The sequence below is a fragment of the Maylandia zebra genome, linkage group LG16, assembly GCF_041146795.1.
Source record: "Maylandia zebra isolate NMK-2024a linkage group LG16, Mzebra_GT3a, whole genome shotgun sequence".
Classification (NCBI taxonomy): Eukaryota; Metazoa; Chordata; class Actinopteri; order Cichliformes; family Cichlidae; genus Maylandia; species Maylandia zebra.
In genome coordinates, this window is record NC_135182.1 from 8,941,769 (window position 1) to 8,952,989 (window position 11,221).

At 40.6% G+C, this 11,221-nt stretch overlaps 1 protein-coding gene across 1 annotated transcript; it reads left to right on the plus strand.

Moving 5' to 3' along the window:
* Nucleotides 1-4,789: 4,789 nt before the first annotated feature.
* Nucleotides 4,790-10,860, plus strand: LOC143412883 (trace amine-associated receptor 13c-like). The gene is made up of 3 exons (XM_076874654.1): nt 4,790-4,967; nt 9,612-9,798; nt 10,044-10,860. Exons 1-3 carry the CDS (start codon nt 4,790-4,792, stop codon nt 10,858-10,860), a joined length of 1,182 nt encoding a protein of 393 aa, XP_076730769.1.
* Nucleotides 10,861-11,221: the final 361 nt, after the last annotated feature.

Sequence of the window (11,221 nt, forward strand, 5' to 3'; positions counted from 1 at the left end):
AGAGGACCTAAATGAGTGAATAAGTGAAATCTGCTGAACATATATTTTTATCCTTAAACCGTATAATGTTATGCAAGATGCCTGGAATCATTTTGTTGTTTTAGCTCCAAAACTGTCATAAAATCAGCGGTATGTTCTTTGGTCCCTTTTCAACATCTGGTATGTAGTTGTTTGGCATTACTGTACACTATCAGTGTGTTATCAACGATTAAAAACAGAAGAACACATTTTCCTGAATAAGGCACTCAGAATGTACATAAATATGTAAAAAAAATATATATATCATTTTCAATTTGAACTCTAAGCTGTAAAATATAGAATAATATCAAGTATGTGACCTTTGGCCATGTGGTTTGTTATTGGAAATCTTTGTCTAAATAAGTCACTGTGTTTTTGGCCCCTTGAATAGCTCCGAATGAAGCTCCTCTCAAGCTACAGGCAAAAGCCTACATTGCACTGCTGGCACTTTTTGCTTGCTTTTATACAATATATTTTCCTGAGTCCATGTTACATCCCGGTCTAGGGGTACACAAGTGCAACATAAAGGCTAAAGAGGGTCCCCAAAACCAGACCCAAATAGCCAATATACTATTAAAGGTGAGGTTTATTGCCACCAATAACACCAAAACTGAAAGCATTAACTCCAGGGTTACCAAGGGTCAAAATAATAAACAAAAGAAGCTATTTCAAAAAGTGCTACCTAAACCCTGCATGACACAAAACTAAACAAAAGACAAGCACTAATGTTAGCGCCCTAATTTAACAAGCAAAAGAAAACAACAAATGGGTAGTTCACCCCCTTCTGCTTCCGTGCTCATTTACAAGTGGACCAAACTATTTACAACACTATATACAAAACCTAATTTCTCTCAGAAGACTAATACTCCACTGCACTTTGCTGAATTACCCAACTGAATTCAACCTTTCTACTACTGTTATTATTCCCTATATAAAAGTATTTGTGGTTTTGTTATGTTATTTGTAGCTTTGTGGTTAGTGGCTTTGGTTCATTGTAAACCAAAGATGGTAATGAAGGAGCTGGGCAACAAACGTTCTGTGACGTTCAGTCCTGTGACTTTATAGTGGATGGTGTTAATTTACAGGATAATATTATTAATTGTGTCTATAGACTTTCATTTTCCTGTTAAGGAAGGAGAAACGTTTACAATCAATTAGACAGAAAAAAAAGACAGCCTACCATAATAAGTTTATCTGAACAGCAACAAAAATGTGGACCCATATGACCAAAGGTACAGTACTTCCTCAGAAAACCTAAAATATTGTTGTCTGTTTTTTACAAATAGAAAACTAAAGTATTTGTCTTGTGATTATGTTAATATATAGTTTTGTAATGCTTTAAGCAACTTAAACGCTCTAAGAGGCATTCCTAAACCAGCTGAGAGATGTAACCTCAAGCATTTCCAGTGCCTGCTCCAGGGTCTCCTCCAAGTGTGTCAAGCCCAAGCAATCTAAACTGGCTCCTTTCAATGTGAAAGACTGCACTGTAAAAACTATGCAAACTTGTTGCCTCAAAAAAAAATTGAGTAAAGTTGATTTAAGACGACTAAGTTTTTGCAACTTATTCACTTTGAGTACAGAGTATAAAATCTATTTAGCTTCCAGAACTCAAAAAAGCTATGCATAACTAAGTAAGGCTTACTTAAGATGACTGTTAGGATAACTTATTCATTGCAAGTCTGCAGTATTAAGAATAACTTGATATTTCTGACTGTGCAATACTAATTGTTTACCCTACTGACAAACATTTCAAGTTCAACTAAATTAAAAACCAATTTGTGGTAACCTGAATATGAGTAAAAAATAATTAACAACACTTTTTGTAATGATGTTAAAATCGGCCAAACTTTTTTTTTTTCAAATGCAAAAAAGTATAATAGCCAACGTACTGGAGACTGTTCTGCTGAACAACAAACAATTATATTGCCATCATTGTTATAATCTCACAATGAAACAAAGTCTCAGATTTAATTATTATGAAACTAAGTTTAGGCTTTCCACAGCTTTTTTTTGTACTTACATTACTTATATAATGAAAATAAAATTTTTATTTATTGTTCAGTCACAAGTGCAGTCTCTACTTTACATAACACATTTTTTTTTCATTCAAAAACATGAGCTGGAATGTTATAATATTTTAAGGATGGCTTGTTTCCAGTCCAGGCATTATTGCCTGAGTGACTATCATGGATCGAGGTGATCCAAATGTAAGTGCAGGGGAAAGTCTTTAACTTCCCTTAAGTACAGTGGCAGTGGATGTGGATTGGAGATGCAATGAGCTTGAACCTGCAGGTGACCATCTTCACTGACCACACCATCTGTGACGGAGGACTCATCTCTCCTGGTGTCCTGCAAGCAAACAATCATATTTTTTGGAACACCAACTTATTTGCTTTCTTAAAACATTTTTTCTGCACTGCGTATAGATCAGACTCCAATTTAGACAATCTCAGGCCCCCTCCCCACCGGAGAGGGGAGGATGTCAATCTGGATAGCCCTGTCCACCACCCGACACACAATATGTCATGTATTTTTTTTTTTTTTTTAAAAAGGGCTATGCAAACATGGCCAATAACTTTCATTCTAATGATGTGCAAATTTATTTGGGCACAAATTTCACTGTTCAAAAACTTCACTATATACAGTGCAGACAATGTAGACCCTCTAAACCAGCGGTCCCCAAACTTTTTTGCGCCATGGACCGGTTTATGCCCGACAATATTTTCACAGACCGGCCTTTAAGGTGTCACGGATAAATACAACAAAATAAAACTAGTACCGGTACCGAAAAAAAGGCCTCCTGAGGCCACATTTGTAGGCCAATTATGTCACAGCGACTGACGAAGGCTGTCCAAATTCGAAGACTCCAGCCGAAGACTCAATTCTCAAGTACGCAAGTCTGTACTTGCGTTCTATGTGCTGATTCTCATTCCCACTTGGCTGCAAACTATTCCTGTACGAACTGGAGGCCATTACCTGATGAAGCCAAAAGAACCAAGTCATCTCAAAAAGCAGAGATGACATTCTGAGACTGCCCAAGTGGAAGCCTTCCGCCACTTGGCTACACCTAGAAATTCTGTCCATGAAAATTATGAACAGAATCAGTGACAAAGATGACAAAGGGCAGCCCTGGTGAAGTCCATCACCCACCGGCAACAAGTCCAATGTATTGACAGCTATGTGGACCAAGATTTTGCAACGAATTGAATTGCCCGTAACAATGACCAGACACACACCATACTCCTGGAGCACCTCCCTACCGGACACTCCGAGGGACACGGCCAAATGCCTTTTCCAAATCCACAAAACACATATAGACTGGTGGGGCAAACTCCATGCATCCTCCAGTATCCTCAAGAGAATAAAGAGATGGCCCAATGTTCCACAACCAGGAAAAGGGTGGGGTGCTCACTCTGGGTTAGGAACGAGTTCCTGCTCCAAGTGGAGCGCATTGTTCCTCCTGTATCTTTCTAAGGGAGGCTGAGGAGTGTGATCCCCCTATATCAGAATCAAAATCAGCATACTTTTTTAATCCCTAAGGAAATTATGTAGGTTTAGTTGCTCCAGAACAGTAACAGAAACAGACTAGGCTATTTAACAATACAATATGTCGCAGATTCACAAATTTAAGAAATAGCACAATACATACAAATCACTCAATAATATATATGAAGGATTGACAGAGGGGTTTGTAAATAAATATCAAGAATACTGACAGCAACATTACTGAGTAGAAAAGAGTGTGTGCAAAAAGGATGAAACTATTGTAGTGTTTACAGTGTACAAGATGGAGGAGTTGTTCAGGGAGATGGCCAATAGCAGAATAATTTCCTGTGTTGTTCAGTGGTGCTTTTTGATAATCTCAGTCTCTCACTGAGCGTGCTCCTGTGGCTAGCAAGCATGTCATGGAGTGGGTGGGAGATATTATCCAACATTGTCTTTAAATTGGACAACATCCACCTCTCTGACATCACCTTAAGGGAATCCAGCTCCATCCCCATAACATTACTAGCCTTGTGGATCAATTTATTGAGTCTGTTGGCATCTGCGAATCTTAACCTGCTCCCCCAGCATGCAACCACATAGAGCATAGCACTGGCCACAACAGACTCACAGACAAATCCTGAGCATTGTCTGACAGATGTTGAAGGACTTCAGCCGCCTCAGAAAATAGAGATGACTCTAGCCTTTCCTGTAAAGTGCAGTGTTGTTTTTAACCCAGTCCAGTTTATTATCTAAGTATACTCCAAGGTATTTATAGTCCTCCACAATGTCCACATTGATCCCCTGGATTGAAACAGGGGTTAAGTCCACCATCAATTCCTTGGTCTTTGCCACGTTGAGCTGCAGATGTTTCTGCTTGCACCATGTAACAAAGGAATCAACCTGGTCAGCCCAGTACTCTGACTAATCACCCCTGCTGATGCATCCAACCACCAGAGAGTCATCAGAAAACTTCTGAAGATAGCAGGTCTGTGCAGTGGCTGTAGTCTGTGGTGTAGAGGGTGAAGAGGAAGGGGGAGAGGACATTCCCTTGTGGTGGCCCTGGTGGTCACCACCTCAAAGCCCCCAAAGCACTCCATTGAGCTCCCTCCCTATGATTACCTTGTCAGACACACAATGTGGAAAACGCACATATTGTGGTCTTCGCGGTTAGCATTTATGTTAGGTTATCACCCAGGAGGGTTGGCCTGATGGTGTTGAATGCACTGGAAAAGTAAAAAAACATGACCCTCACAGTGCTCACTGGCTGGTCCAGATGGGTGTAGACATGATGGAGCAGGTAGATGATGGTGTCCTCAGGGCGGGGCTGGTAAGCAAACTGAAGGGGATCCTGATGTGGTCTGACTATGGGTTGGAGCTGGTCCAGGATAAGTCCTTCCAGAATCTTCATGAATGTGGGAGGTCAGTGCCACAGGCCTGTAATGCTGGGGGCCACTGCGTCTTTGGTACAGGGATGAGGCATGATGTCTTCCACAGCACTTGGACCCCCTGTAGACTCAGACTCAACATGAACAGTTTATGAAAGACTCCACAAAGCTGGGAGGTGCAGGCCTTAAGGACACGGGGACTCACCCTATTTGGTCCAGCAGACTTGCCTGAGTGGAGTCTCCTCATTTGCTTCTGAACCCGGTCATGAGTGACAGTATGATGTGGGGGAGAGGTGTCAGGACTTTCACCGGAGGCAACTATGTGGAGAGAGAGAGAGAGACAGTGCACAGTTCAATGTCCGGGCAGCAAATCCTTTCTTTGATTGTTACGTGGGCAGGGTTACATCAACGGTTGTCAACAAGAACAGGAAGCCCCCGTCCTTTCACTTTGGCTATTAGTTTGCGGCGCTGTCCCTGTCTGCCCGAACAGCGTGGAAGCCTTCCCTTCCACGAATGTGTTGTGGTCGGGAATATCCTGGTGCATCCATGATTCAGTGAAACACATCGAGCTACACTCCCGGTATTTCCTCTGACTCCGTGGAGAAGTCAGAAATACTCCTGTCTCACCGTCTCCTTCCTTGTCCTCTTCTGTCCTCCACCTCTGCATCCTCGGTGTGTTTTCCTCCAGATTTCAGCTGGTACATCTGTGGTTCTGACCGTTGAGCAGGCGACATCAGTGCGATCAGCTTATCTCTCGAGTAAGCAGCCTGTGTGTATGTAGTAGTTGTGTTGTGGTCCCATTGCTCAATAAAGGTAACAGTTCTGCGGTCACAAGCAGAACAAAAGTTCTCTTGATCCACATGACTGAACGAAAGATATTCAAACAGACCAACGTCCAAGTAAAGAAAAAGAATAAGTAAGAAAAAAGCTAAACTAAAGAGAAAAAAGCAGGAGCAATTGTAACAGGCCTCACGCTGGTTGCGCACAAAATCTATATCTTGATGCATGCTCAATCATCCAGATGAGTAAATCCCAAAAGGTTCTTTCTGTACATCTGGACGTAGCGTTTTCTTTGGGAGAAACATTTCATCACTCATCCAACTTCAGTCTGAGCTGACTGCAGGTTTCCCCAACCTTCCCAAAGTTTCTCCCACTGAAAGCTGTACTTCCAAATGAGCAGAATCAGCATTTTTGGGTTGGCTATAGTTGGAACACACCCTTTGATCCCCTTTCTTAAAAATGGGTACCAACACCCTAGTCTGGCAATCAATAGGTGCCACCCCTTATCTCCACAAAACATTGTAGACGTGCGTAACCTCATCCACCCCAGGGGCCCTGCCACCAAGGAGTTGTTGTTTAACTGCTTCACCCTGGAGATAGACGAGTCATTGCCCTTGTCCCTAGACTGCTTCCTCCAAAGAAGACTGTGAAATGCACTACACACAGGTACACACACACACAGGTCTTTATCACCAGATTCCACATTTATTTATAGTTTTCCCTGGGTTATGACTGAACACAGTCTGACAGCTGTCGGTCCCAGCTGATTTCCCTCCCCCTCCGCTCCGTCTCACTATAAAAAGGGAAGGAAACCACCATCAGTCCAAATCGCCATCAGCTGTTCTCACCGGCATCTCCAGCACCGCCCCGTTGAGCTCACTGCACCACTCCTCCCCTGCAGCCGCGCCCGGGACCACACCTCCGCCACAAAGACATGCCAGTGGTATTCTTTTCACCACCTGACAATGAGTCAGGAGCGTGCCACACGCACTATACACACATTTACATTTCATGTTCATACTTGAGGTAACTTGTTTGATGCATATTCAGAAAATTGATGTTTGAGAATATTTTACATTTTATCATTATTTCAGTTTATTTTGAAAAATCTCAAGGATGTTGAGCTTTATTGTGAAAGGTTTATGTGGAAAATAAACAAGTGGCTGGCGGAGCCAACACTATGGTTTCACCGTCGTTGTTGCTAACAAACCGAGGCATAAAACTAGTTGTTTGTCTGTCCCAAATCCCTTGGTAGAACCTGGGACCATTTCGTGGCCTTTCCGTTTTTTAATTCCACGCCATTTCCACTGTGTTTAATGGAGTATAGCCAAATTTTCAAACATGTATTTTTTTCCCCATTTTATTTTAAAATTTCAGTCTGAGTTTTTTAAATGAGCTTAAATGGCTGAATAAAAGGCATACATCCACTATCGAACCTCGTGGCCGATTTGTGCCCCATTGAAACCCATTATAAACGTTATTTTTCACTGTACAATTATTACCATTAACGTCGTGGTGATGGCTTAACTTTCACTTTCATTCTGGACTCAGGGCCTTAGAATTGTAATTTTTTATTTGGCCACCGGGTGGCGCCCTTGTTCCACATGTGACGCCTGCTGGAACATACACACCTTCTACAGCGGCCTGCTCGAGACAGATACCCGGAAAAGGCAGACTAATTTCCCGCGTGCAGCAGCAGCTTGGCCCGCTGCTCGTTCCGGACCATTTTCTGCCCTTAGGATTGTTTGAGGGTGCATTAATTTTTTTTAATCAACAGGAAATGACGTATTTGTTTTCACGTGGTAGCGGAAGTGTGTGCTGCAGACACGGGAACCGAACCATATGCTCCGGCGCTGCGCGAAACACACCCGCGGCAGAGGCACTCCTCCCCGGGGGAGCAGGAGCAGCAGTGCCGCCTGGGGACATTTTCGGCTTCTGCAAAAAAATTAAAAACGGATCGAAATTAATGTTGGTGCCAATCTTTTGTCCATCTAAAGGCCTAATTATAATAACAATAAAATATTACTTCAAATGTTTTTTTTGGAAAATATTTTATGTTTTATGTTTTATGTTTTTGGGGCAAAAAAAGCAGTGCGCTCATGTGACGAAACCGGGATATAAAGGGTTAAAATCCACGAAATGTAATTAAAACTTGACATGAATATTTCAAGGAGAAGTAGGTCTAAACGATTGGCTAATTTAAAGTGGAATAAAATATTAATATATAAATTTTTTATAGCACTTTTTGGGCGTGGTCGATAGTGTGCATCTTATGAAATGCGCTCCTGGAAAAAAAATAAAAGGCGATCGAAATGACTGTTGGTGCCAATCTTTAGTCCATCTAAAGGCCTAATTATAATAACAAACAAATATTACTTCAAATGTTTTTTTTGGAAAATATTTAGTTTTTTTGTTTTTTGGGGCTAAAAAAACAGGGCGCTCATGTAATAAAACTGGGATTTAAAGGGTTAAAACAATGAAAATATAATTAAAACTTGACATGGATATTTTAAGCAGAAGTAGTTTTAAAAGATTGACTAATTTAAAGTAGAAAAAAATATTGATATATAACATTTTTAGAGCACTTTTGGGGCGGGACCATTTTTGGTCCCGAGGTTCACGAAAGGATGGGATTTTGAGGTTCTTATAAATGTACAATAAAGTGAAAACTCAGCAAGAATAATATAGCCACTACAGTTGGTTGTTTGTTTGGTTTTTTTATTCTTGTAATCACAACTGATTTCGGGGCAAGATATGTTTGGAAAAAGCAAAAACAAAGGACTGTAGAGAATTTAAACATATTTTTGGATATTCTGGTGGTCGTCATAGAATTCATCTTTTTACCTTCAAAAAAGACACAACACATTCTATTAAATTGTTTATTCTCAATTGATAATTTGTGTTTAACTAGCTCAGATTGCCCCAGGCTAAACCTCTTGATCCATCCAACATTGCAATAAACTAAAAAAAAAAAAAGTGCTCTGGGTGAAATTAATTTTTATCTTTTACATTTTCTCTAGATACTGCAATAATATTGTGAACATAAAATTATTTTAGCCAACGCAATGAAACAAAAGCTCAGATAATGTAACAGCTGTATTTTCAAACAGAGTATTATTTGGCCACATCAACACAGTCTTGACTTATGAGATTCTGGATCGTTTTTGAATTTTATTAGCTCTCAAACTCTGAAAGTGCTGCCGCTGATCTCAATAAACAGACTTTACTCACTTCCTGTACAGAGATTTAGAGATGGGTAAAAGCGGAGTATAGATATGTCTGTGAAGGTTCTCAGTCATCCAGGTCTTTGTAGTCTAAGGAGCTTGGAAAGACAAGCGTCTGAACTTCTTTGAGTTGCTTGACGATGTTTCAGGTGAAACATCTTCCAGCAACTCAAAGGAGTATAGATTCTACAGGTGATATGCCATAAAAGGCAGAAATAGTCCACCATCAAAGCAGCCTGTTTTCCAAGTTTGATATGTATGTGGGTTTTTTTTTTTTACTGAGAACATTTTTGCTTTTGAAATTCAACATTATTACATTGTAAGTCAAATGGCAAACAAGTGCCAACTTGAAGTAGAATTTAACTCTGGCACAAATTTCACCCTGGTCTTGGCAAACAAAAATTTGTAATGTAAGTGGAAGTGCTCCTCAGCAGCCATTAGAGACACACAAATGTAAGAAGTCACTTAGTCTGAAAATATTGGCATCAGACAGGACATTCTTTTTTAGAAGAAAAAGAAGTTGTAAATGGTGAAGAAGGCTGAGTATACCAGTTAGAAAGATCAGAGAGAGAGACAGCTAAGGGTACTGCAGAAAAGAAATTGAAATCCACAGTGAGGGATGGAGCACATAGATATCCAACTGACATTGAGAAAAAGACGAGGGGCGGAGTGAGAAGGGGTGAGTTATATAACTAATTCAGTTTGTAATGCTACATAGAGCTACAGGTCTCTCTGAAAATGGATACACAGGATGTGGCAGAGCTCTGTTTTCCACAACTCTTCAACACCTCCTGCAAGAAACCTCCTCTGTCAGAATTTGTGTTCCTTCATGTTGTGTTGTCCTCCATCTCGCTGCTAACTGTGACTCTCAACCTGCTCATCATCATCTCAGTCTCCCACTACAGGCAGAGTTGTTGTTATTTTTTTAATAGCTGTGTGTAGCTTATACATTCTGTGAGCTAATTGACTTAAGATGTTTTTGTGACCTCAGTGGTGTATACAATTAAACTATCTGATATAGAAGTGGTCGACAAGAAATGATCAAAACTGTTTTTCTCTTACCAAGAGCTAATGTTTTATTGTTTGTTGGGTTGCTTTAATTTAGCGATTTGAGGACTGTTAATTTAATAATTTTTGTGTCTTCTTGCAGGCAGCTCCACACACCCACTAACACCCTCCTCCTCTCTCTGGCTGTCTCAGACTTTCTTGTTGGTCTCCTGTTGATGCCTGGAGAAATCCTCCGAAATACAGCCTGCTGGTTTCTCGGTGACCTCACCTGTTCTATGTACAATTATATGTCTTTAATTGTTACCTCTACCTCAGTGGGAGACATGGTGTTAATATCAATTGACCGCTATGTGGCTATTTGTGACCCTCTGCATTACCCCACCAGAATCACAGACAGAAGAGTGAAACTCTGTGTTTGTCTGTGTTGGCTCTGCTCTGTTTTCTATAGCAGCCTGTTTGTAAAGGATGATCTAACTCAACCAGGGAAGCATAATTCCTGCTATGGAGAATGTACAATTGATGTTGACTTAATTACAGGAACGATTGACCTTCTTTTAACCTTTTTTGTTCCAGTTACTGTCATTGTAGTTCTGTATCTGAGAGTATTTGTGGTGGCTGTGTCTCAGGCTCGAGCCATGCGCTCTCATGTTACAGTTGCTGCTCTGCAGCTTTCAGTGACTCTAACAACAAAGAAATCAGAGTTAAAAGCAGCCAGGACTCTGGGTGTTCTTGTAGTTGTGTTTCTACTGTGTTTCTGCCCTTATTATTGTGTTACTCTTGCCAGGGACGACCTACTCAATAGTTCATCTGTATCCTTTTTGCTCTATCTGTTCTATTTTAACTCATGTCTAAACCCTTTGATCTATGCACTGCTCTACCCCTGGTTTAGAAAAGCTGTGAAACTCATAATCTCTTTACACATACTGCAGCCTGGCTCCTGTGAGATTAGCATTCTGTAAAAAAAACAAAACAAAAAAAAAAAACAAATAAAAGGAACACTGAACAATTGTTGAGTTATTTTGTTGCCCTACTGGTTGGCTACTTTTGGGCTTCCATTTGTGTTATTCTGTGGCGCTGGAAATGATGCTGTGTCAGTATCACTGTGTCATCGATGACAGTAACTTGTTGGAAAAGAAGGATGGAAAATATTTTTCATGTTGGCCCTATTAAATGCTGCTACCTGTAATCTGAACTCACCCATTGCTAATTAGCATTTTGTTTGTATATCATCAGAATTATCATTATCGCAAATTTGCCCAAGTATTGCAATATACTTTTGAAGCTATATTGCCCACTGCTACACAGTAATTGTCTCTTGTC

What these genes read in the sequence shown, in the direction of transcription:
- LOC143412883 (XM_076874654.1), top strand. Translation starts at nt 4,790, where the DNA reads ATGATGGAGCAGGTAGATGATGGTGTCCTCAGGGCGGGGCTGGTAAGC. An exon ending in TGGGGGCCACTGCGTCTTTG is followed by an intron (nt 4,968 to 9,611) that starts GTACAGGGATGA and finishes AATGCTACATAG; the next exon opens with AGCTACAGGTCTCTCTGAAA. An exon ending in ATCTCAGTCTCCCACTACAG is followed by an intron (nt 9,799 to 10,043) that starts GCAGAGTTGTTG and finishes GTCTTCTTGCAG; the next exon opens with GCAGCTCCACACACCCACTA.